This window comes from Phodopus roborovskii, unplaced genomic scaffold (assembly GCF_943737965.1).
Source record: "Phodopus roborovskii unplaced genomic scaffold, PHOROB, whole genome shotgun sequence".
NCBI lineage: Eukaryota > Metazoa > Chordata > Mammalia > Rodentia > Cricetidae > Phodopus > Phodopus roborovskii.
In genome coordinates, this window is record NW_026126636.1 from 11,726,755 (window position 1) to 11,753,553 (window position 26,799).

A 26,799-nucleotide genomic window follows, 5' to 3' on the forward strand; every position below is an offset into this window, starting at 1 on the left:
CCGAGTCCCCACCACCAGGGCGGTGGCTAGGGCCCTAGAAGCCCCGGATGTGGCAGTAAGCCTCAAGGCTGGCGAAGAGAATATAGAGGAACCAGAGACCCAGGAAGAGGGCGGTGGTGGCCAGCTTGGGTCCCCGCGGGCCGCCCAGCTCGCCGCCGATGTGTGGCCGGCGTCTGTACAACAGCACTGCGATGCCCACGAAGGCGAAGACGGTGAAGAGAGTGACCGAGAAGGCCAGCGTGCCCGTACGCACCTCGAAGGGGCGGCCCTGCACCGCCCAGTACACCGCGGCCACCGACCAGGCCACACCCAGACCCAGGAACACGTTCACCGCGTTGGAGCCGGTCACATTGCCGATGGACGCATCAGCGCACTGGTCCTGCAGCGCGGCCACCTTGCTGGCGAAGGTGTCTACAAGAACAAGAGGCAAGGGGTGAGAGAGGCCCCCGAGCCCTCACCTACTTCCTGTGGGGATCTGTCTGCATGCAGTAGGCTCCACTGTCTGTAGAACATTTCTTGGGAGTCTCTTGTGCAAAAAGGTTGGCATTGTGCTGTTCTATTGGGGTCCATTCTTTAATTTTAGAGGGCCTGCTGCTGTCCAGCCCTCTCCCCGATACACCTGCTCTGGAAAGGAACCCTTCCTGCTGATGAAGAAACAGGGTCTCTCCCACCTTGTCATGATGGGGTTGATTTGATAGTGGCCATGGCCTTCCGACAGGACACAGGACACTGCCCCATTTCTGTGGGACGTTCACCCTCACTGGCCAAACTCATACTGGCATCTGAGTTAAAACCCAGATTCAGCCGGGGTGGTATGCTCACCTGCAATCCTAGCACTTGGGAGGACCATGAGTCTGGGGCTAGCCTGGGTTACATAGCCAAACCCAGTGCATCTGAGATAGACTGAGGCCCTATCTCAAAAAACAAAACACACACACACACACACACACACACACACACACACACACAAAGGTGCGGTGGCCCACACCTGTAATCCAGGTTCTTGGAGGTGGAGGCAAGGTGTGAGAACTCGAGGCCAGACTCTGGTACATAGTGATTTTGAGTCCAGCCTGGGATGCCTGAGACCCATTACAAAAACAAAACAAAACAAAAAACCCACAACAACAACAAAAACCCAAACCAATAAGCAAGTGGGATGGCTCCCTGGGTATAGCATGAGTTCAAATCCCTGTGTTCGTGTAAAAGGCTGGGCATTGCGCAGGCAAGATGGCTCAGCAGGTAAAGGGACTTGCCACCAAGCTTGATGACTCGAGTCTAATTCCTGAAACTCACAAGGTGGAGGAAGAAGAAATGGCTCCCTCAAGCTGCTCTCCGATCTACACACACACACACACACACACACACACACACACCTCTCAGAATCATCACCCAGAATCATCACCACCTACTATGTGTATGGGTGAAATCATCTGGGGAGGACCTGTCTCTATGGATCCACCCCCACCCCTTCTTATGGAGCCCAAGTGTACTTTCTAATGTTTCCTATCACATTAGTCCTCCATGGCCCTGCCCTGCTTGCTCTGGGGCAGGGTCAGCCCACACTCTGCACCCATAAGGCCCCTCCCAGGCCCTCTTCTATTTTCCTGTAGAGCCATCTCCCCGGGTGTTACCAGGGATGGAGGTGCCCAGGGCCACGAAGACCACGGCGTTGACTGAATCCTTGAGGCCCACAGTGCACCCAAAGTGAGAGGCTAGGTCTCCGATGAGGGCGGTGAGTAGGCCAATCACCAGAATGCAGACACCGAAGCAGGCCCAGCCGTGGCAGTACTCCGTGGGAGGAACACAGGCGAACAGAACCTTCCAGAACACCGTCAGGAAGTGCATCACGTAGTCAAAGCAGGATGGCAGCCGCTCTTCCCGAGACCCGTCCTCCTCCTCCTCCTCATCCCCTGTGGGCACACGACCCAGCTGGGGCACACGCCATGCCTCAGACTTCCTTGCTTACACAGCTCCATTGTGTTATGCTTCCAGACAGCTCCAAATGAACTGCTTTCCCAGCATGCCTACCAGCTAAGAGAATGTCGGTCTGAGAGGAATATACTTATTTTCTCAGAATCCCTTGCAGCTAAGAGAATGTTGGGCCCAGGTAAATGTAATTTCCCAGAATTCCCAGCAGCTAAGAGTATTGGACTGAAGGAAGCTTATTTGCTTTCAGATTTGCAGCTAAGAGGATATGGAGCTTAAGTAAATTCAGTTTTCCCAAATGTTGGATACTTACTTTCCCAGCATCCCTGAGGCTTAAGGGAGTGCTGGGACTAGGTAAACACACTGAACTTTCCAGAATCCCTTGCAGCTAAGAGAGAGGTACATATACTTACTTTCTGAGCACTCCTAGGGGCTAAGGGAGTGTTGGGACCAGGTAAACACATTTACTTTCCAGAATACCTTGCAGCTAAGAGAGTTGGATACAGGTATGTATGTTTACTTTCCCAGCATCCCTTGTAGCCAAGGGAGTGTTGGACACAGATAAATCCATTTACTTTTGCAGGGCCTCTCAAAGCCTGAGTAGGCCATATATCCCTTGCTAAAAGTACTCAGTGTCTCACAAACTCTGGCTGCTAGAGATGGCCATGTCTTGAACTAAAAATAGTCATTTCCCCAAAAGTTCTCCACAGCCATGGACAGCCATATGGACAGCTAGAAATACTCACTTTTGGGGGGAGTCACTGCAGTGACATGGGCCTTCGGCTCAGAGGTAGACTGCCTGCCTAGCATGTGACAGGTTCTGAGTTCTGTTCCCCAGCACCACCAACAAAACGAATGCTAAGATTCTGCAGTTGGCTAAACACCCTGGCTTTCCCAGAGTCTCCAGGAGCAAGACAGAGACAAACACCCAGCTAAAATTATCCAAGCTCCCAGAATCCCTTGAGGTTAGCAACAGCCACATCCTCGGATAAAAATATGCACTCTCCCAGAATCCCCCGCTTCTACCTATGCTAAAATACATACTTTCCCAAAATCCTTTGCAACAGCAGGTCTCCCTCCCTCCCTCCCTTCCACTCTACCCCCCCCCTCTCTCCCTGGTGATGAGACTAAAGGAAAGGAGAGATTCTGAAATACCCTTTCTTGGTACAGGCGTCCTGTATGTGTTTATTTTCTGAGCTTTGTAGAAAGGCCCAACCTGTCCCTTCCTGTGGCCTGATCAGCTTTTAGCACTCAGTGATTTGAAAAACACAGAAGTGTCTGGAACCCTCCACACCCTGAGATGACCTAAGCAGGAGGCCGTGAGTGAAGACAGAGAGAGCAGGCCAGGTGTGCCAGGTGTTGTAGCTCGAAGGGTTCTGACACACGGCAGTGGCCAGCGGCCAGCAGGCACCAGGCAGGCAGCTCAGGCGAGGCCAGGTGCTGAGTCCTGAAACCCCTTGCCAGAACCAGCCACAAGTGCCCAAATTTTCCCTCTAAGAGGCAGGGCAGCGTGGTGGTAGCGGCAGAGCATGCCCCGCCCACCCGGCTGGAGGACTCAATCACATCCCATCGTGTCTTTTCTAACTTACTTAACCGCAGGCTTGCCAAAGAAAGAAAGGCTTGAATTCGTACTTATCCAAGTGGGTTTTGCGGTTTCTTGGTTCTGTAAGAACCAAACTTTCCTCCTCAACCACAAGTAAAAAGAAATTAGAGGTGAAAACGGGAAGGAAGCTCAACGACACCCTGCCCTTTCTGGCTCCCCTAAGTTCTTTTTGAGCCTGCTAGGACCGTGGACCTGATGTTTGCAGGTGCAGCCGCCGTTCAGAGGCCACAAGGGCAAAAACCCAGGACGGAAAGGCAAAGAAGAGAAGCCAGATCCAGGCGCGGTGGGGCACGCGTTTAGTCTCAGCACTTGGGAGGCAGAAGCAGGAGGATCTCTGTGAGTTCAATGCCAGCCTGGTCTCCAGGAACAGTTCCAAGCCAATCTGAACTACATAATGAGAACTTGTCTCAAACAAAACAAAACAAAAAACAACCAAATAAAAAACCAGAACAAATAAATATGTAAACAAACAAATGAAATGAAACAGTCCTCGGTGAGCTTCGGTCATCTGGGGTGGGTTTTCTGCTGAGCTCCCGGAACCTGAACTGTACCTGGAGAGGGCCAGTACAGACAGGCACAGGCTGGGACTCAAGGCTTCTCCTGTGCTTTACATTCCGCTATGGCTCACTGCTGCCCTCACACTCAGACTGTTGCTTTCTAGCATTGCCACCAATCACTTCCGCATGCCCTAAGTTAAATCGCCATCTCCAAATACTCAGACTTCTGTCCTCCCTCCAAACCGTCAGGCTTCCATCCCTGCTGCTCGCTCTACCCAGGGGTCCATGATTGTCCTTCCCTTCCTTGTACAACTACTGTCTGCTTTAGTGTGGTCCCTTCCGGGAAGCCTTTCCCTTACCTCAGGCTGGGTCAGGAGCGTCATGTGGGCTGTTGGGGTCTCTCTCCTACCTCTGCCATACCCCTGAGTTGTCATTGTTGTGTGACATGTTTACCTTCTCCACGCCATGGGGACCAGGACAGTACTAGACCAGCTATTTTTTTCCCCATCTCCCTCAGACACATTAAAAGTTGTGGCTTCAGGCTGGAGAGAAGGCTCAGAGGTTAAGAGCACTCACTGGCTGCTCTTCCAGAGGCCCTGAGTTCAATTCCCAGCAACCACGTGGTGGCTCACAACCATCTGTGATGATATCTGGTGCCCTCTTCTGGCGGGCAGGCATACATGCAGGCAGAACAATATATCCATAATAGATAAATATTTTAAATAAATAAATAAATAAAAAGTTGTGGCTTCAAAGGGCTGTGCCAACTGCATGGGCCTCTCTAGGCTGGTCTCATATCTCCACAGCTCTGAATTTGAGCTGCACTCAACAGGTTTTTGTTGTATACATTTATTTGTTAATTGTGTGTGTGTGTGTGTGAGACGGTCAAAGGAAAAGTTGCATGAGTCCTGGGAATCGAACTTAAGACTGTCAGGCTTAGCATCAATCACATTTACCTGTTTCTTTACCCAACATTGTCTTTACTCGCAATTCCTTTCGTATTAGTCCCTCCAGTTGAGGGCATCCAGAAGGAAACCCGATATTATGTATGGAAGGGAATTGAAGCTCCAGATCTTATTATAAACTCTTTGGGAGACTTTAGGTCACCTCTTCCTCTATCTGTGTAGCAAAGGACCCCTGTGAATTTCCAAGATCGAATCTGTGGATCCAGTCGCTATTGTGCCTTTGACCGCACGAGGGCGCAGCAGGTCCGCGGGAGAACTAAGAAGGGTGAGGACCACAGCAGGTGGGAAAGAACCCGGTGCCCTGGCGACTGTCTCCATGGCAACAGAAAAGCCCAGGGCTGTCTGGGGGAGGCCCGCTGCCATTTCACCTATCTGTCTTCTAACTTCATGATGCTACTAGATTAACACCCGGGCTGGTGCCCACCTACCTCGAGTGGAAATCAAAGCTAAGGCCACTGCACAGTGTCCTCAACTTTCTCCTTTCTGTTTCCGTCTGAGTCTCCGTCTCTGGCCTTCCGCGGCGGGAGGGGATGCTCGCTCTTTGCCTGTCAGCCGGTGCCCACCTGTCTGCTTCACCCCCTCCCCCCTCCCGAGTACCTTTGTGTCTTTGTCTCTCCATCACCTCCCTTGGCTCTCCCTGGCCCCTTAACTTACCTGCGCTCACCGTAACTGCCTCTAAAAACTGCTCCCTCCACGAATGAGTCCCAATCACTAAGGCCAGGTTCGTTTTCTTTATGAGTTTGTCCACCGTGTTCTGGGGGAAGGGAGGAATGAGTGTCCCCAGGGTAGTGTAAACCCTGCGGCTGGGAATCACACCCACACGCCCAGCCCCGGAAGGTGGTTTGTTGTTCACTGTCCAGTGCTGAAACCGGCCCTGGAGACTTCCCAAGGACCCCATCATGGTCCCCAACTTTGAGGCTGGCATGCTCTTCCTTCCTTGAGCTACCCCCGCCCTGCCCCCAGCAAAGCTCAGGACAGGCTCCAGGAAAAGGAAATCACCTTAAAGTCATAAGATTCTTCAATGATGACCTCGAGACGACAGTTTTCCCCAAGAACTGGCTTGCCCATCTCCGCGATTCTCCAAGCCTCCTCCTCCTCTGCAGTCAGCTTCCTGTCCCCATCTCCTGCAGCATGAGAGGTGGAGGTTAGATGCCCAGGGGGCATGCCTAACAGGGTCGGCGATGGTTTTACTATCTGTTCTCTCTGGGACATCAGTGGACTGGTTCAGCTTCCTCTGACCACGTGCCCCCTCAGCCCACGAAGTTCTAGTAATGAACTGAGGGTTTACATGGTGGAGGATGTGCGACCTCAGGCAGTACCTTAGCCTCTGTGTTCCATAGTCTCTACATCTGTTTGATAGGTACAGTAATCGTGTCTACCTCATAGGGCGGCTGAGTTAAACCTGGTCCCGAATGCTGCTCTAACATCACACTCTAGTCCTGCACCCTGCACCCAGCCCTAGGCCTCAATCCCAACTCCTCTGGATAACATCGCCAGCAACAAACTCAGCCGTGCGCAGAGACAGCTACCAGTTCACCCAAGTCTGTGGGCAAACACGAGGACTACATTTCCCAACATTCTTTGCAGCTGGGCATGGACATGTGACTGAATTACAGCCAATAGAATGGGAATGGGAGAAGCGTTGGAGCTGTGGGCCTCCAGGACCAGCCTGGGGTCCCGGGGATTTGCTTGCTCTTTTGCTTGGAGGCAGCAAAGGGCCCAGAGACAACACAAAGTTCAATGGCTCGTGGAGGCATCTGACGGAAAAGCCCACACCGGAAAAGAAGACTCGTTCACAAACTTTGCCTAAGCAAGAAAGTACTGCAGCAAGCATTTGCTACTTATTGTAGCAAACAGGCAATGTTAGGCATGTTTGTTACAGCAGCTTGCCATGACTTTTAGAGACATCCTAGTCTCAGGCTAATCCTAACCGTAGGCTATAGTGTAGATCTTGCTCCTAAACTGTCACTATAGCCAAGCTACAGACTCTAACCACAACTCTGACCCCCAGCTTCTAACCTTGGCACCAGTTATTTTTTTTAGGTGAGGGTAGCTATGTATCCCTGGCTGTCCTTCAACTGTCTCCCTGTCTCCTCCCTCCCAACTGCTATGATTAAAGGCTTGGGCTACCACGTCTAAGTCTGTCTTTTTTTTTTTTTTTTTTTTTTTTTTTTTTTTTTTGATTGCCCAGGCTGGACTCAAACTCTCTATGTAGCTGAGGGTGACTTTGAGCTTCTGATTCTCCTGCCTCCCCTGACCCCACTCCTAACCGAAAGTCTTCACATCCCAACTTCAGCTTTAAAGTTTTAAAATTATGTGTGTGCATGAGTTTGTGTGCCTGCAGGATTGTGCAGGTGCCTGAGGAACCAGAAGGGGGAGTCAGCTACCCAGGAGCTTGAGTTACAGGTGGTTTTAAGCAACTTAGCATGGGTGCTGGAACTGAACTGGAGTCCTCTGGAAGAGCAGCGAGTGCTTTTAACAGCGGAACTATCTCTCCAGTCCTCAACCTCAGTTTTAGCAAAAACACTGACTACAGTTATAACCTAATCCCATCTCAACCCCTGACCACAACCTCTGATTCAATTCCTGCCTTGACCTAGTGGAAAGATGGATCTCATAATCCCATGCTACTCCACCCTGTCCCAATCAGTGTCAAACCTGATTCATACAGACTATGCTACAAACTCAGATCTGATCTCATTACTCAGTTTCTTCCAACTCCAATTATAAGTGTCATCCTGAACTCCATAACCCCTTTCCACCCCTCCCCCCCAGTCCCAGCTGGCTCCAATCTTCACCCATCCCAGATGCCCCAAGCCCACCCCTGTAGCTCTGGAAGCTTCTCCCCCTCCACACCCAGAGGTCCCTTCACTCACCTTGGTTGAGTAGCAGAGCTGGGGAGAGACAGAGACAGGGACACAATGAGAGAGTCGCTTCTCCTCAAAGCTCAGGCTCGCGAGCTCCCCGGGGCCCCCAACCCTATGCCCCCTGCGTCTCCCATAACCACCTTTTCACCCCTCACCTGAGATGCCCCTCTTAAGCCACTGGGGCTGGCCGAGCTCAATGAAGAAGTTGTCCTTCTTCTCATACTCTTCATCATCCACTATCTTGACCTGAAGGGTCTTCCTGGGGAAGGCACAGACAGAAAGCATAAAGTTACCCCGGCCCTGAAACCACCTCAGGATGATGCTACTGGCCCTTGGCGGAATTGGGGGGCGGTGCGCTCTATCAAAATGCAACCACCCCAGGACAGCCTAGCCTAATTGTGAGCTCCAGATCAATGAGGTCTGTTTCAAAAGAGGTGGCCTCTGAAGATGACACTTGAGATTGTCCTCTGCCTTCCACACACATGAGCACACGTGTACACACACACATGCACATAAAAAGTATAAAAAGGCTGGATCTGTCATCCCAACCACTTGAGAGGCTGAGGCAGGGGAATTACCCTGAGATCAAGTTCAGCCTGAGCTACAGGAAGGAAGAAAGAGGAAGGGAAACAACTAATTAAATCTATCAACACAAAATAATTGCAGCTTCCCACCCTCCATCCTGGCCACATTTGGAAAATCAGCCCAATGTGCCCAGTCTCTCCCTTCTCCTCAGGTTTTTTGTTCCCATGGTAACCAGGGTGAGGCAGGGAATAGCCCAATGTTACCTGTCCCCTTAAGGCACTGAACCCACACACCTCCTACCCCTCCTTGCAATCTCCGAGTCCCACAGCAAGGAATGCTCACAGATTGGGTGCCAGCAACTGTTGGCTAGAGGAACAGTGTATGTAGCCAGCCCCATAAGGCCTGGCCCCAGATCCCAGCCACACAAACACCCCACCCACGCAGTCACCAATAGAGGAAGCTCCAACAGTCACCCGCCCACATGCACAGCCATCCGCCCAGCCATCCCCCTGCAGCAGCGCATGATCTCAGGGAACAGATGCCTGTTCGTTTGAGAGACACCCCCAACACAGCCTGAAACAGACACTGTCACCCGGTGGGACCCTCCTAATGCTCTTCTATGGACCTTGCTCTTTTGTTATTTACTCTTTGGTTTTGTGAGGCTGTGTGTCACTATGTAGCTCAGGCTGGCCTGGAACTCACTAGGTAGCCCATACTGGCTTGAAATTCACTATCCTCCTGCCTCTGCCTTTAAAATGCTGGGATGTCAGGCATGTGCCATCACTCCAGGCTTAGATTCCTTTCTTTATTCCTCTTGCTGTCTGTGTATATTTCCCGCAGTGTCTCTCTCTGTCTACCATCATCTCCCTGCAGTTCGCTGTGTCCCTCTATCTCTCTGCCTCTGTTTCTCTCCTCTCTTTGCCCCTCCTCTGTCTGTACTCTTTCTCCTTTGTCTTTGATAAAGTCAACACAGGCAGACGATTCCTAAGCAGGTAATAATTCAATCAACACGTCTCCACGAGTGAACTCATGCAGCACACAGAGACACTGTCATGTAGGGACAGCCACCCACCCCCCCACTCTCCGGGTTTGAAAATTATTTGAGACAGGGTCTCACGGAGCCCAGGTTGGCCTCGAACTCTGTGTGAAGAAGGGCTGGCAAGATGGCTCAGTGGGTAAAGGCATTTGCCTTGAAAGCCTGATGGCCTAAATTTGATCCACAGTACCCATGTGAAAGGTTGAAGGAGAAAGGGGACTCCCAAAAGTTGTTCTCTACTCTCCACATTCGGGCCATAGCATACCCACCTCCACATACGTCACACACACGCCAATATATACATAAAAACTCAAGCTCGAGGTATGGACAAAGATGAATTGAACACCTGATCATCCTCCTTCACCTCCCGAGTGCTGGGATTAGAGATGTGGGCTACCATCTGAATTGATGCTGACATTGGACCCCAGAGCTTCTGGCATGCTAAACACTCTACCAACTGGGCAACATCCCCAGCTGCCTGTAAAACAAGCTTTCACACCGTAGCCCAGGCTGGCCTGCAGCTCATGGCGATCCTCCAGTCTCCAGTTTCACTTGCTGGGATTGCAAGCCCAGTTGGGTCTCAAAATACTGTGCAGAGCAGCCGGGTGTCAGGAGCGGACTGGGCGCTGTCCGCGGTGCTGAAACACCACATCTGGGAAGTGGGGGTTGGCACACTGGAGTCCTCAAACTCTACAAGCGGACACAGTGACAAACTGACATGGTGGGCACACACTTTGTCATGCGCTCTCCTAGACACCCCACAAGCTTCTAACACGGCAGCTGATGCTTGGTGACAGGTATGTCAATCAGCACTCTGACAGGTATCCCAGGAGAATTCCAACAGACAGGGCATGGAGAGAGACCCTAGCTAGACAAGGTGAGGACAGTCCTGAGATCTTAGGCAACAGCCTCCTTCCCCAGCTACTATCCTTCGGTTCCCGGGAACGCCACTCTAGCTAGCCCTCACCCTTGATTCGTCTCCCCGTGTTTCTCGACGACCTCGGTTCTCTGGGTCTGAGTTTCTTTCCACCTACATTCTGCCTCCACCTCCCCCCACATCCTCTCCTCTGGTTCCTTCTCTTTGTGTCTCCCCGTTAAGTCTCTTGACTCCTCTAGTCTCTGTGTTGATCCTGCCCAGGCCTCCACTCCAGCCTGGTTGTTTCATGTTCCTCTAATTAGCGCCTGCCCGTCAGAGGAAGGATGTGTTTCCCTAAACGCTAATTAGCCTCCTGTATTAGCCTCCTGTTCTCTCGGCTCCTGTAGCCACAGCTGGAAGCTTGGGCGGAGGCGGAAGGTGGGGGAGGACAGAGGGTGTCCCAGGCTGGGGAAACCGTGTGGGGGAGGAGAGGCCCATGGGATTGCAGCAGCAGAAAGGAGAGCGGGTTAGACAATCAGAAGGACCAGAACCTAAAAAGGACAACTCTGCCATCCCTTCCTTCTGTCTCTTTGAGTTTGGAGATGAGTAGAGATGATGATAGAGCTAGTCATTCCAAGCAGCCATCACGTGACCTCCCACCCCCGCAGCCCCAAAGACAAATGTGGACAACTGTGCAGGACCTATGACTAAAGCATAACCCGAGGCAGCGAGCGAGAGACTGACACAGAGCCAGGATCCTAGAGAGGCATAGCCCGGGAGGTCAGAAATTCAGGGATGGAGAGCCATCATCGGCCAGATGAAGGCGAGGCGGAGGCCCCAAGGCTGGAGGGAGCGCGTGGGTGGCAGGAGGAGGGAGCCAGCCGCTGCGGGGGCGGCGGGCGCGGGAGGAGAGGTGCTGGCTGCGCAGGGCAGGCGCGGGGGAGGTGAGCTCGGGCCTCCAGGGACTCTGAGGCAGTGCCAGGGCGCAGAGTTTGCAATGCCTCGTCCGTCTGCGCATCTACAGAGCATACGTTGCACCCAGGCACCTACCAGTATTCAGGGCCCCGTGCCCCAGGCCCCACCGAATCCCGTGTCTCTCCCCTGATCCTTGGACCTCCCACCGTTTTCTAGGTTTTTCCTGGCTCTCTCAAGCCTCATCTTTTAGACCCCTCCCACACCCAAGGCCCCGCCTACCACTCGACCAAGCCCCTCTACTCTGCCAAGCCCCTTTCGCTAGCTTGCACCCTGGAGGCCACGCCCACCCACAAATACGCCCCTTTTTAAAGATCCCCTCCACCTGGAGACCAGTCCTTGCTTCCACGTCTATTGACTCTCCCAACCCAGGTCCACCCAGGCCACGCCCATTCGCAGACTCCTCCTCCTTCTTTACAGACCAATTCCGTTTTCCAGCTTGGCCCATTCAAGTCCTTCTCCTTCCTAAAGCCCTCCTGGATCTCCTTAGCCCTGCCTCCTCTCATCCATAGATCTGCCATGATCCTTTCTCAAGCTTTTCCTCTCAGCCCATCAAACTTTGTCTCTGCACGGCCCCTCCCACCCTCAAGACCCTATCCCGTCTCTACCGATCTGCGCTTGGGCTCGGCCCGTTGGCCCAGTCAGGTTCCCTTTCTCTGCACGGCCCCACGAACGCCCAGGAAACTCCTCATCTTCCACTCCTCCCCCGCACTGCCTCCCAGGCAAGTCCATTTCACAGGACGTCTACTCTGGTGACACATCCGGCCACAGCTCCATCCCAGCTTTCGGCCAGGGCCATTTGTCAGCCCCTGCCCACCTCAGCCCCGCCCCCTCTGCCAGCAAGGCCCATTTCCCATCTTGGCCCAGCCCATCTCCGGCAAAGACTATTTCCCACACCCTACCCACATTAGCCCCACCCCATCCCCAGCTCAATCATTCTTCAGTACCAAGCCAATGTTGCCATTCCTCAGCATCCTCCTCCCCTACCTCACTGCCTGTCAGGGCTGTTTTTTGTTTGCTTGTTTGTTTGTGTGTTTGTGAGACAGGGTTTCACTGTGTAGCCCTGGATGTCCTGGAACTCACTTTGTAGGACAGGCTGGTCTAGAACTCACAGAGATCTGACTGTCTGTGCCTCCTGGGTGCTGGGGTTAAAGGCTTAGGGCTGTTCTTCAGGTCAGGGTTATCCTGCCCTCATGAGCCCCATTCTCAGCCAGGGCCCTTCCTCAGGTCCGCATCCCCCCCCCAGGCTCCGCCTCTCTCCTACTCGCGCTCACATGGTTTCATCATCGCCGAACTCCAGCTCTCCACAAGCGTCCTCGTAGTGCACGCCACCGCCACGGGCCGTGCCGTCCACTGTGCGGTAGGGGAGGCGCACGGTGCCGCGCGCGCCTGAGCTGCGAACCACGCGCACGTCCACGGTGCCCATGCATTCGCTCACGTGCAGCAGGCGGTCCTGGAAGGAGAAGATGCCTGCGTGGTCGTCGTCCAGGATGGTGACGGTGGCCAGCAGCGGTGCCACTAGCCGCCCCTTGGGCCGCCCGCCGCCGTCGGGCTCGAACATGCCCTGCGCATCGCCCACACGCAGGTTCAGTAGCCGCACGAAGAAGTGCTCGTCCTCCTCGAAGATGTCGTCGTCGATGATGCCGATGCGCAGCTCCTTTTGCGTCTCTCCGGGCTTGAACACCAACGTGCCCTCGCTGCAGAAGAGAGGACCAGAGGTGTCACCCCTGTTATGCGCACATGTGTGTGCAGTGCCGGAAGAGGCCAGAAGATCCCCTGGGGCTGGAGGCACATGGTTGTGTGTCTCTCGATTCTTTTTGGGAGAGCAGCTAATTCCCTTAAGCCTCCTCTGAGCCATCTCTCCAGCCCCAAGGATGGGTTTTAGGGTCCTCCTCAACCCTCGATCCCCTTACTGTCTGCTGAAGTGGGAGTGTGGTGTAGAGACCCCCAGCTTCTAGATTCTGTATTTGTAACTCTAGGGCTGTGGGTGGTGCTGGGACCAAACACTGAGTAGCAGAGATTTAGACCTTGCTGTCCCTCTAATTTAAATGAATGAATGAATGCATAAATAAATAAAATAAGACGGGGTTGCGCAAGATGGTTCAGTGGGCAAAGGTGATTGCCACCAAGCTTGTTGACCTGAGTTTAATTTCTGGGACTTGCATGGTGGAAGGAGAGCACTGATGACACCCATAAATTGTCCTCTGACTTCCAAGCATGTACACACATGTAATTTAGGGGCTGGATCAGTGGTTAAGGGCATTGGCCACTCTTCCAAAGGACCTGAGTTTGATTTTCAGTACACATATACAGTGGCTCATAAACAGTTTACATAACTCTAGGGGACCTGATGCCTTCTTCTGACTTCCGTGTGCACCAAGCATACACATAGTGTGCAGACATACAACACATGCAGGCAAAACACTCATACACTTAAGATCAGATAAAAATAGCTCTAAAGAAAATGTAACCTAAAAATTAAAGAAAAGCAAAACAAATAAGCAATAACAACAAAACACTTCAAAAGCTGAGTGTGCAGCCACTCCCCCCCACCCCCGCCAGCCCCTCACTGGGGGATTAAACAAATTACCTAATGACATTTGCACATTAATGTTAGAACCATAGAATTCTACAAGCTGGGGTTGTGGCTCAGTGCATGGATTACTTGCCTAGCAGCCATGATGTCCTGGGTTCCATCCCCAGGACTACATAAACCAGGTGTAGTGGTGCATGCCTGTGATCCCACCACTCAGGAGAGGCAGGAGGACGAGGAGGTCAGGAATACCCTGGGGTATATAGAAAGTTCTAGACCAGCCTGAGCAATGGAAGATTTTTTTTTTCCTAACAACAAAGACATGGGGGATTCTAAAATAAGATATTTGAAACTGCATCTAAGGGGAATAGCAGGACATGGGAATAGCTGCCTCTATCAAGCAGTCAAACTGGAGCCTGCCAGCAACAAAGAGGCAGTCACCAAGCACCTGGGAGGCGCACCAACGATGCAGCTTCCCTCCTTTGGCCCCAGCAGGAAGTGCACACAACTCTGTCTCTTTTGGAGGACATATGAGGTCAACTCAAATTGCAGATGGTCGGGGTGGTGGTGGCACACACCTTTAATCCCAGCACTCAGGAGGCAGATCTCTATGAGTTTGAGGCCAGCCTGGTCTACAGAGCAAGTTCTAGGACAGCCAGGGCTGCACAGAGAAACCATATCTTAAATAAACAAACAAATAAAAATGAAATAAAAACAAAATCCAGCATGATCCAGGAATAAGAGGCACAGATAACTTGTGAATGTTGAATGGAAAAATATAAAGACTTTGTCTTCCCCAGATCTGTGTCTGGTACATTTGGGGAGCAGAATTGTGACATATGACCAGCACATGTGCTCCAGGTGGCCAAGAACTTGATAAAGTTGTATGCATTACAAAGGTGAGCCTGTGCACCAAAACCAGCAGGTAACAGGTACAAGGTGGAAAGCGGTGTGATGTGGCCCCAACACATCAGCTATAACCATGTGGTAGGCACTCTAAATGTGTTAAGCAGCAGAGAGGTCTTTTCCTCCCACACTAGAGTTTGGGTGTGGCTCAGTGGTAGAGCCCCTGCCTAGAATCCCCCAGTGAGGGGCTGGGGGCGTGGCTCAGTGGTGTGAACGAATGAATGATGACTGGATCATTAATGAATGAATGATGAGTGAATATATTCAAACACTGATGCTACAGATCTGCATATAGTAGGGAAAGGAGACACCGAAGGCATTCTCTGAGGCTCAGCCCATGGAGGCACCATGTTTCCTACCTTCTCACGTGACTTGCCCAGGACCCACTGTACCACGTGAACTCACCTGGACCTGGGACGCACCTGTAGTTGGGACCTACATGGGCCTGAGTACCTCCTGTACCGGGACCTATCTTATTCAAGATCAACCCGAGGCTGAAAGCAATCTGGGCCAGGACTCACCTTGACCTGGGTCCTATTTGTAGTTGGGACTCACAGGGACCTGAGTGTCACGTGTACTGGGACTCACCTGTACTCATAGTCTGATCCCGCCTTGGCAGAGCCGTCCTCTGTGCGGTAGTCCACATAGAAAGTGCTGTTGCCCTCCCCGCCCTGGCAGGCCACCGACAGCAACACGGACCCGCAGTTCTCCAGGCAGTGGTAGAGGCTGGGCTCAAAGAAGATGCGGCTGGCGCCATCGTCCTCGTCATCCGCCGTGCCGTCGTTGGCCCCGGGCCTGCGGGCTGCATCTGCGGCATGTCTTCGAAGCACGTTGCCCGCACCCGTCATCAGCCGCGTGGCCTGGATGCGGTAGAAGGCGCGGCTCTTCTGCTGGTGCAACAGTGCGTAGTACTTGGCGATGCCCACCAGCTGCTCCAGGTCCTTGTCTGGGTGCTTCTGTTTCAGGTCCTTAAGAATCTGGATGACCTCACGCCTGCTGGCGTCCAGCTCACGTGCCTCGGCAGGACCCGTGCCCAGCACGCCCAGCTCACCTGGGACCTCGGTGCCCACGAACGTACCGTCCAGCTCGATGCTCTTGGGCGGGTCACCTTCTGCCCCGATGATGATTCCACTACGAGGGTCGGTGCGGTAGCGCTTGTACACATACTTGTAGAAGAGCAACCGCTTGTCCGCCATCCAGGCGAACACCACGCACACCGGGAAGAAGACCAGTGTCAGCAGCGCCTCCCACACCTGCGGGCGGCAGGCGGTGAGCACTCTGCGTGCTCTCTCTCTCTCTCTCTCTCTCTCTCTCTCTCTCTCTCTCTCTCTCTCTCTCTCTCTCTCCTCTCCTATTCATCTCTGTTCACTTCTGCTTTTCCTGTGCTCAAGTTTCTCCACACATATACCCATCTATCACATCTATCCATGTGTCCACCCACCTATCCATCCGTCCATCCATCTATTCATCCATCCAGATGTGCCCACCCCATCTACCCACCTATCCTATGCAGCTAATCATTCCATCCAGATGTGTGTTCATCCATCCATCCATCCATCCGTCCTCCATTCATTTATCATTGTGTCCACCTACCTATCCACCCGTCCCATCCATCCATCCTTCCATGTGTCCACCCACACATCCGCCCACCTATTCATCAACCCAGTCTGTGTTACCTGGTTCTCTATGAACTTGAAACAATCTAAAGTCCTTTGGAAAGAGGAAACCTCAATTGAGAAGATGCCGCAGTCAACCTGGCCTGTGGGCAAGCCTTTCATGGGTTTACTTAGTTAGCAGTTGATGTGTTAGCCCATTGTGAGTGCTAGCTACCTCTGGATAGGTGGTCCTGGGGTGTATAAGAAAACAAACTGAGCAAGCCATTAAGCAGTACTCCTCCACACTCTGCATTAGTTCTTGCCTTGCCTTCCTTTGATGATGGACTGTGCTTTGGAAGTATAAGTGTGGTGGTCTGAAGGAGAATGACCTCCACAGGCTCATATATTTGAATGTTTGGTCTCCAGTTAGTGGAACTTCTTGGATAAAGATTAGATGTGGGCTGGAGAGATGGCTCAGCGGTTAAGAGCACTGGCTGCTCTTCCATAGGCCTTGAGTTCAATTTCTAGCAACCACATGGTGGCTCTCAACCATCTATAATAGGAATGCAGTTACCCATGCAGAGCACTATACATAAAACAAATAAATAAAATAAAATAAAATGGTTAGGAGGTATGGTCTCATTGGAGTGGGCGTGGCTTCGTTGGAGAAGGTGTGTCACTGGGGGTGGGCTTTGAAGTTTCAATGCCTATGTCAGACCCAGTGTCCCCCACCCCTGGCCCCCTTACACACACTCCTGCCTTCTGCCTTCACATCAGGATATAAAAACTCTCAGCTACTGCTACAGGGCCATAACTTCCTGCCATGATGACAGCAGACTAACCCTCTGAAACTGAAAGCAAGCTCCCAATTAAATGCTTTCCTTTATAAGCCTTTCCTTGGTCATGGTGTCTCTTCACAGCAGTAGAACAGTAACTTAAACAGTAAATGAATTAACCCTTCCCTCTCCCAAGTTGCTTTTAGTCATGGTGTTTTATCACAGCAATAGAAACCCTAACTAAGAGAACATCCGCTGTCCATCTGTCTTCCATCCATCCATGTGCCCACCTGTCCATCCCTCCATCCCTCCATCCCATTCACACATGCATCAATGCATCCATACACCTGTCCACCCATCCATGTATTATGTATCCACTCACATCCACCCACCTTTACCCATCTCAAACCATCATGCCATCCTCAACCCGCTTAATTCTTTACCCCTGCCTCTCTGGCTGCCTCTTCTCTCTGCCCTCCCTCCCCAGCTGGTGTTTTAAATCTTCCCTCCCCCTTCCACTTGGTCTTCTCACCTTGTTTCTATGTCATTTTTTCCTCCCCTTTGTCCTCTCAGGAAATGTGCCTCTCTAAATGGCACTGTGTGTGTGTGTGTGTGTGTGTGTGTGTGTGTGTTCTTTGCCTGGCTCACTCCCGCTCGCCTTATCCATCGACCTGCTGAGAGCTATGCTATACTTTGCTGTACTTGCACTAACTAGACTTTGAGACATTCTTAGCCACCAAGTGACAGATGTTCCCACTTGTGCTCCTGGCTTATCAGGGTCAGAGTCTCCCTCTCCCCTCCATCTCTTTTCTCCTCCTCATCTGGAATACCTGCTTTCTGATCACCGCAGTCCCTCCACCTCCCCTGGCCAGGCTTTCCTTCCTCAGAGCTTGAACGGCTCTGAGGGGCAAGGGTGACTTTGAGCTCTGCGTCTGAGGCCACCATTTACTTTTCACTCCTACAGCATGCATGGCAGGTAGCGAAAGAGCTCTGAGGGAACCCAGCAGCCTTGGGGTCGGGTCGGTAAACGAGGGCCACCTCTAGGCTGGCACTGACACACGTGTCCTCGGCAATGCCAGCTCCTGGCACATGAGGGACACTCAAGAGGTAGAACAATGTGGTCACAGTGGCACAATGTGGTGACTGTAGAAGCTTGGGAGGCCGAGGCAGGGGGAGGATGACAAGTTTTAGGCTAGCCTGGGAAACGTGGCCAAATACTTTCCAAGCCTGACCCTGGAGGTCTATTCCCTGGGAGTGAAGGTGAAAACCAACTCTTTCAAGTTGTCCTCTGCCTTCTACCCTGGCAGCCATGTGTCCTCTACAGGTAATCCCCAAGTTTTTAGAAGGATTTAGCCAGGTGTGGTGGTGCATGCCTTTAGCTCTGGGGAGGCAGAGGCAGGCTGATTTCTGCAAGTTGAAGACCAGCGAGGACTACATAGTAAGACCTTGCCTCAAAAATACTTTTTTTTTTTTTTTATTTTGTTTTTTTGAGACAGGGTTTCTCTGTGTAGCCCTGGCTGGCCTTGAACTCACAGAGATCCGCCTGCCTCTGCGTCCAGAGTGCTGGGGTTAAAGGTGTGTGCCACCACTGCCTGGCTTCTAAAAGTATTTTTTATTATTAAGTTCTAAGAGAGAGATGGAACGAACGGGAAAGACAGCTCAGTGGCTTCAGTTCTTAGCACCCCATGGAGGTTTGCAACCACCCATAACCCCAGTTTCAGGGATTCAGCACCCTCTACTAGTCTCCGAAGGCAGCAGACACATGGGTGGTGTACAGACAAACATGCATACAAATAAAAAGGCTTTGTGGTAGAGTGCATGCCTAGAATCCCCCAGTGAGGGGCTGGGGGCGTGGCTCAGTGGTGGAGCCCCTGCCTAGAATCCCCCAGTGTGGGAGGGGCTGGGGGGTGTGGCTCAATGGTGGAGACCCTACCTAGAATATCAATGGCAGTGCACCTGCCTAGCATGTGTAAGGCTGAATCTCTGGTATGAAAGAAGAAAAGAAAAGAAATAACTAAAGTATTCTCTGTTCACTACCATCACTAGTCCAGTGATCTTGGGCTGGCTTTGGGCAAGATTCAACCAGTTTATCCCCTGGACACACACAGGCAATATACAGCAACACTGGCCAGCTGGATGTGAAGATTATTACACCCCCCCCCCTTCTGTGGTGTTTCCACACAGGGTTTCTCTGTGCAGCCCTGGCTGTCCTGGAACTCAATCTGTAAACCAGGTTGGCCTTAAACTCACAGAGATCCACCTGCCTCTGCCTCCCGAGTGCTGGGGTTAAAGGTGTGTGCCATCACCACCTCCATTTCGTTCTAGTTTTTTTTAAAAAAATATTTTTAAGAGAGAAAGAGTTCAACTCTGACTTTTGTTTGTTTTGTTTTTATTTTTTGACTTAGGATCTCTTGTAGTGCGGGCTGGTTTTGCACTCCTGACCTTCCCGAATGCGAGATCACAAGTGTGCACGCTCAGCCCTGCTTTAAGTGTTTTCTATTTCCCCTCGTGATTTTGCGGACGCCAATCGCATTTATGCTTGATTTGGAGGCTCTTCTGCCTCTCCAATGGAATGGTGTCTGATCTTTTCCTTTCTTTCTCTTCAACCCAGCACACACGTTTCCTTGGCTCTGGGAGAGAACCCCAGCCTCTCAGTGTGCACACACTGACTTTTCAAGAAGCCAGTGATGTCAACAATTTCATTCACATGACTCAGAGCTCCGTTTACTCTGTTCCAGGCACACTGATTCAAGGCCTTCTTCACAGAATAGCTGAAGTCATCTTATAGCAACCCTGGGAACTCAGCAATGGAAAGACCCACATACAAAGGGACTTCTTGTCCAAGGGGTTTAGTGGAGGTCAGATTTGAACCCAGGCGCTTGGCTTCAGGGTTCTATGAACCAAGTGTCTCTTCCTTCCTTCCTTCCTTCCTTCCTTCCTTCCTTCCTTCCTTCCTTCCTTCCTTCCTTCCTTCCTAGACAGGGTTTCTCTGTGTAGCCCTGGCTGTCCTGGAACTCATTCTGTAGACCAGGCTGGCTTTGAACTCACAGAGATCCTCCTGCTTCTGCCTCCCGAGTGCTGGGATTATAGGCGAGCGCCACCATCGCCCAGCTCAAGCCTCTTTTTCTATGGTGACCTAGGATACCCCTTTTCATGGTTCAGATGTGAAAATGGAGGCCCAGAGAGTATGGGCTTTGCCTGAAGTCACATAACAATTGTGGGGACATCTGGAGCCAGGCTGATCTTACCTGCAGCCCAGTCTCTTTGAGGCTCCTGGAGGGACGGTGATCAGCAGTCCTCCGTCTGAAGCTCTGCCATCCTCCATCTTCCCTCTAGGTCACAACTAGCTCATATGTCCCTCCCCCTCACCTGTGTGTCTAAAATTCCTTCTTCACAGCTCCATATATACCCAGGTATATATATCTCCCTGCTCAAAACCACTTGGAGGTCTGGGGAGGCGGCTCAGTGGGTAGGTAGCATGCTTGCCGTGCAGCCATGAGGACCACGGATAAAACGCTGGGTGAGGGAGGGGCTTGCATCTGTCACCCCAGTGCTGGGTGGGTGGGGACAGGAGGACCCCTGAGCTCAAGTGCCAGCAAGTCTAGCCAAACGGTGGTCTCCAGGTTGACAGAGAGACCCTGATTCAAAGAACAAGGTGGAGAGCAGCTGAGGAAGACCCTGTGTTTGCACCTTACATACTCACACAGAGACTGTTTTGGACCCTGTGTCAGGATGCTGTCCTTTAAGAGAACCTGAAGACTGTCTGGTGTCCTATCCTGTACTTTTTGCCAGGGCCACTAGGAAGCTCAGTGTTACAGCCATGGTTTAGGTGTAAACTCTCTCCCAGGCTTTGATCACATGGTGTCTGTTTTTCCTCTCCCTCCCTCCCTTCCTCCTCTCTCTCCCTCCCCTCTTCCTCCCTGTTTTTCTGAAGCATTCTCACCCGTGTGACCCTGGCTGAACTCGAACTCATAGCAATCCTCCTGCCTCAGCTTTCCTAGTGCTAGGATTACAGATCCAGATAATCCCTGCAGTCTCCACTTTGATACCAACTCTAAAGCCCTTTTCCGCCTGGGTCCTTCTGGAGCAGGAGCTATTAAGTGACAGGAGTTAACAGATCACGCACAGCGTGAATGAGTGAGTCTCGGACACCACAAATAAATTATGCATGTACGGGGAGCGAATGAGGCCCGGCCCATGAATAAATTATGCAAATAGCGGCATCGGAGTTAGAATTGTGGGAAATAAGTTAACCAAATGCTGTGAAGGAAGATGGGGACAGGCAGGGGTGCAGGTGAAACACTGGGCCTGGCAGAGGTGGAGCACCGTGGCAATTGGGGTGTGAGCCAGGCAGCTGTGAGTTTCAAGTCTGCCTCAGCGTGGAAATAAATTATGCAAAGTGGACACCGGCCTCTGCTGGTGTCTCTGCCAATTGGAAGGGAGTATAAACTACACTGAATCTGAACTGAAGATGAATAATGAACGAGCCATGCAAACTGCCCCTGTCTCTCGGGCTCTACGGAGAGATAAATCATGCAGATGTGGGTACCACGGATGCCAGTCTGTGGATATATTATGTAAATGGACCAAATTACTCAAATTGATTTGCACTGTCAGAACACAGGGTGGGGGGGGGAGGCTGGCCTATGCAAGCGTAGTTCGAATTATGCAAATAGGCATGTCTTATTGCAAAGTCAGGAATAAATTATGCAAAAGAAGTGCTCTCAGGTAACTCTGTGGCAAGCTGAGATGTGTGTTACACGGACCTTGGGCTCTGTTAGCCCATGCAAAGCCTTGGGAATCACCTTCTCTACTTGCACCTGCATCTCTGACTTGCTGTCTTTGGCTCAGCCCTCTCTGGTGCAGAGCTTGTCTGGCGCAGCTGTATCTGGTGGTTCTGTTACACACATGCACACACGCACACACGCACACGTGCGGACACCCCAAGCCACCAGGCTCTCCTGGAGTGTAGGTCTTTACTCACCTGGACTACACCTGGGGAGAAAACTGCCAGAATGAGGTAAAGCCAGACGTAGGCAAAGATACTCCAGGAGGCCGTAACGAAGAAGACCCTCAGATGCTTGATCTTACGGCTTTCGCCAGCTGGGATGACGTACACACACACAGCAATGACCACGAACATGTTGAAGGCGGCACTGCCCACGATGGTGCCTGGGCCCAGTTCACCCGCCTGGAAGTTGTGGCCACAGACCTCGATGACAGACAGCAGAATCTCAGGTGCCGAGGAGCCCAGGGCCATGAGTGTGAGGTTGGACACTGTCTCGTTCCAGATGCGCACAGTGCCCACGCTGGTCTCCCCGTTGGCCTTGGTGATGGTAATCTCCTTCTCCTTAGAAGTGATGACCTCAATGGATGCCATAAAGCGGTCGGCAATGATGGACACGCCCAGGAACATGTAGACCATAGCCACAAAGTACACCACGGCCCTTGCTGCCTTGTCTCCCATTGACGGGTCGTCGGGTTCCCACACAGGAAGCAGCACCCCTGGCTGGCAGCGGTAGGAACCTTGGCAGCCACCTGGGCTGGCATCACTGTCGTTAGCAGGGGGAGGCGGCAGGGAAGGGGTCGGAGTGGCCTCCCCCAAGCAGTAGGGTGCTCCCAGGAGGAGCACAACCCCCACCAAGGCCAGGGGAGCCATGGAGGGTGATAGGGTCCTAAGGGGAGGAGCAGAAGATAAAAGTGAGTGGATCGGATGTCTCCCTGTCACTCAAAAGGCACAGGGCGGGCTAGGGGCGTGGCTCAGTGGTAGAGCCCCTGCTTAGGGTGCGGTGCAGAGATAGACCTCCTACCTAGCATGCAAAAGCCCTGGGTTTCATCACCAGCACTATCAAACAAGGAGACTCAGGGAAACACAGAGATCACCACATGGACACCCAGAGGAAAAGACACAGGAATGCCCAGGACAGAGGGGCCTTGTGAAATGCTAGAAACATTAGCAAATCAAAATACCCTGGGAGCCCGCAGCCAAACATCAAACACTCTATGATTCAGCAGTTCTGTTCCTAGGACAGGCTTATAAGGCCGTCTCACCAAAGGGTCTCCAGGAGAATGTCCACATCAGCTTTGTCTATAACAGGGCCAACCTTGAAGTAACCTGGAGGCCCCACAACAATTAAATGCAGGATCAAAATGAAGTAGCATACAGCCGTGAGCAGGGTGGGAACGATGGCCGGATGAGATGGTACAGAGGATCCGGATCCTGAGGCATGGGACCCAGTGAAGGACACCAGGCACAAAGGACACCGTGAGGCCTCTGTGTGAGCCTGAAGCTGGAGGGCAGGAGTCCACTGGGCAATTCTAGTCATTCTAGTTTGGCCCTTGAGGGGGCTGTGGTAGGTTCTGGGTCTGAGTGGCTATTTTTATCTTCCTGTGTTTTTTTGTTTCATAATTTAATCTTTATTTTATGTGCATTGGTGCTTTGACATGGATGCTGGCTGGATCCCCTGGAACTGGAGTTACAGACGGTTGTGAGCTGCCATGTGGGTGCTGGGAATTGAACCCAGGTCCTCTGGAAGAGCAGCCAGTGCTAACTGCTGAGCCATCTCTCCAAACCCCCGTCTTTCTATGTTTATGTTTTACTACATTTTATGTATTCGGGAGGGGGTGGTGGTGAGTGTGCTGTGGCCAAAGAAAAGGCGTTAAGAGAGAATGTGTTCTACAAAGTTGTCCTCTGACCTTACACGTGCACAATAAATTAATAACAAGCACCCATTAGCTCCCATCCATCCTCTTTCTAGAATGTTCCATGGCTCCAGCCTCAGAGGACTGTAGCCCCTTGCCTTGCCTGTATGATGCCTCCCTCTCCCTTGTCTGCTCTGTCCCAGCCACTCTACCTTCTGCCGTGCCTTGCACAAACTGTGCGAGTTTCTCCCTCCTCAAGCCCTCTCCTCTGTGGGCTTCCTCGTTTTTGTGTCCCTGCCAAGATGAAACACCTGGGCTCTGGGGTAGGTGTCTTCCACTCAGTTCACAAACTAAGAGGGCCAAGGCTCAGCGAAGTGAAGCAATGCTCAGGTCACCCAGCATCCATCCACTCTCCCCAGAAGGGTGCCCAAGGTCTAGCTCCCAGCCCCGCCCTCAAGTAGCTATGGTAACCCAGTTGCCTATTATGGAGAAGAGGCAGGCCGGAGGAGCTGTCACCTGAGCTGGCTGCCCTCTCAGAGAAGCCTTGGGGTGCTCTAGCCTCAAGTCTTCAGGAATTTCCACCTTCCATGGCAGTCTGAAAAGTTCCTCTGGAAGTCTAACCCACAGCCTGCCCTCGCCTCACACCCACAGACCAGGAGCAGGCTTCTCTGGGGGAGGGAGGCAGCATGTTGGCAGAACTTCCTGAAAAGGAGTGAGCAGTGTGTGTGTGTGTGTGTGTGTGTGTGTGTGTGTGCAGGGGCGGGGTGATTCTTAAAGGGCCACTTGCACAGTTAGCCCCCTAGGCAAGGCCCCTAATGATATATCTAATTAGCAGCCCCTAATTAGCAAACACTCAGGCATAATTATGAACCCACCAGGATCCCAAGCAGATTCCCCTTTGCTTCCTCCTACTCCCTCCCGGGCTTTTGGGAGAAAAAGGGAAGATCCAGAAAGTCAAGAATCCATCCAGCCACATCTAACTGCCTCTTTTGGGGAGGGCAAGAAGCCTGGGAAGTCCTCCAGGAAGACCAGGGTCAGCGGACTAGTGTTTGCCTGCCCAGGGGCGGGGTTATCCAGTCGTCTGCTCAATCCCCTTTGCTGTCACCCAGATTTCCCCCATCTCGCTCTGGGTCTTGGAAGAGAGACCCAGGAGAGAAAGCACTAGATAAATATTTGTGAAACTCATGGACAAGAGGCCTGAGCATTGTCTATGGCTGGAGCAGCCACACTTTCTGCTCCAGGCTTCCTCCCCTGAGCCTTGAAAGCTAATCTGGGTGTAGACTCAGCGGCAAAAGGATCAGGTTGAGTCCGGGAGGAGCCAGCAGGGCAGATGGTGACATCTCAGGGCTTGGAGGCAGGGGCATCCCCAGCCTGGTGGGCTGGTGGCCAGCTGGGTTGGTGGTGAGTGAGTGTCCTGCTCTGCCTGGTTTACCTCTGGGGGATTCTGGGAAGAATCTCCCGTCCATCAAGGCAACCACAGCAGAGTGAGGACCTGGGGTATATCCCCTCTGCTGAGGGCTGCAATGCAGAGCGGGAACACCGAATTCAACACACACACACACACACACCACCACCCCGTCTGTCCCTCCCTTAGCCATACAGCACACACAGGGTTTCAAATTGCAGATAGGTAAACTGAGGCTGGGGAGGAGAAGGAATTGTCCAAGCCAGAGGCAGAACAGAACTGTGCTGTGGGGCTCTTAACCCAGTGACCTTTGAAGCCATCTGGAGTTGCCACACGCCTGCCCTGCCACACAGAGCGGGGACCTTGTGGGCATGCCAAAGCTCATCCCAGCTCTGGCCCAGGTGTTGGCCAGCACCTCGCCCACCTTCCCCAGAGCCAGCCCTTCCTGTGGGAAGGGAAGCGTCAGAGTCCCCAGGAGATCTGCTTTCCCACCCAACCTCGCAGGTGTGAGGCTGGAGGATGGAAGTGAGACTTCAGGAAGCACCTGTCCAGCCTGACCTTAGAGCAGTGCCCAGGAGTACGAAAGTGTCGCAGAGTTGTCCAAAGAATGAATGGGCAAACAGTGAGCGATATGGGAGTTAGACTTTGGAAGGACTGGTCTAATGTTACTACACAGGTTCGGCTGAAGTCAGGACCAGCCTCAGAATGTCAGGGTTGGGAGGATGCGGAGACCTGGGCTAAGGAGGGGTGAGGAGTTGGGGGCACTCCGGGCCCTCGGGGGAGTCCACACTGCAGGGGGAGGATCAGCCTCCTCCGGGTCCCCGTGCATCAGGGGCGGAGACAGAGGTGTGTGGGTGTGAATTGGCTGCAGGCAGAGGGAGAAGAGGGGAGAGACAGAGACCTGGGTGCCCAGAAACGGACAGACAGACACACACCATACACATGGCGCACGCAGAAAGCCGGGCAGCCAGGACTGGGAGCCGGGGCTCAGGAAGCCCCCGCACTTGACGACGCAGCACAGCCTGGGTGCCCGCTGCCCCGGGGCTGCGGGCGGCCACGCTGGGCTCTTACCTGCCGTGCGGCCGGTCCGGTCCCCGCTGGGCCGCCACGGTGGGCGCCTCCACCCGAGGAGGAGAGGGAGAAAGAGGGAGAGGAGCCAGGGACTGAGGGAGAGCAGGGAGGAGGGAGGAGGGAGGAGAGGGGATGCGAGGAGGGGAACCGGGGAGGGGCCGGGAGAGGGCGGAGCCCAGGGGAGGGGGCGGGGACAGAGGAGATGGGGCGGAGGGATCAGCGGAGATGAGGGACTAGGTTGAAGGATGGAGAAGCCGCTGAGGGGAGGGGAGGGGACAAGTGAGCAGGGGAAAGGACCACCAGGAGGTGGGAAGGAGGAGACTGAGGAGGGGTAGGGTGCGGACGCGGTAGCTGTGGGTTGGAGGACAGGGACAGATTGGAGGAGGGAGGAGCTGATGGAGGAGAGAGGGTGGGCCCAGGGGAGCTGGGGAAAGGACCACCAGGAGGAGGAAGGGAGGCCGGAGGAAAAGAGGGAGGAGTCAGAGGAGGGCGGGACTTATGGAAGGGAAGGGGGTCTGGGAGCTCCAGTTAGAGAAACTGCTGTGGGAGGAGCCATTGCGAGGAGGCGTGGCCATGTGGGCTGGGGGCGGGGCCACAGAGCAGGGAGGAGGCCTTGCAAGTGAG

General features: G+C 52.9%; 1 protein-coding gene across 2 annotated transcripts; it reads right to left on the reverse strand.

Moving 5' to 3' along the window:
* Positions 1-26,296, reverse strand: Slc8a2 (solute carrier family 8 member A2). 2 transcript variants are annotated; one of them, XM_051207248.1, is made up of 10 exons: positions 26,176-26,296; positions 22,042-22,732; positions 15,275-15,939; positions 12,522-12,944; positions 8,014-8,117; positions 7,868-7,885; positions 5,991-6,115; positions 5,646-5,745; positions 1,632-1,910; positions 1-411 (listed from the first exon to the last, which is right to left on the reverse strand). In XM_051207248.1, exons 2-10 carry the CDS (start codon positions 22,714-22,716, stop codon positions 35-37), a joined length of 2,766 nt encoding a protein of 921 aa, XP_051063205.1. In that variant the 5' UTR covers positions 22,717-22,732; positions 26,176-26,296; the 3' UTR covers positions 1-34. The 2 variants fall into 2 exon arrangements, with proteins under 2 accessions (XP_051063205.1, XP_051063206.1); XM_051207249.1 differs by lacking the exon at positions 7,868-7,885.
* Positions 26,297-26,799: the final 503 nt, after the last annotated feature.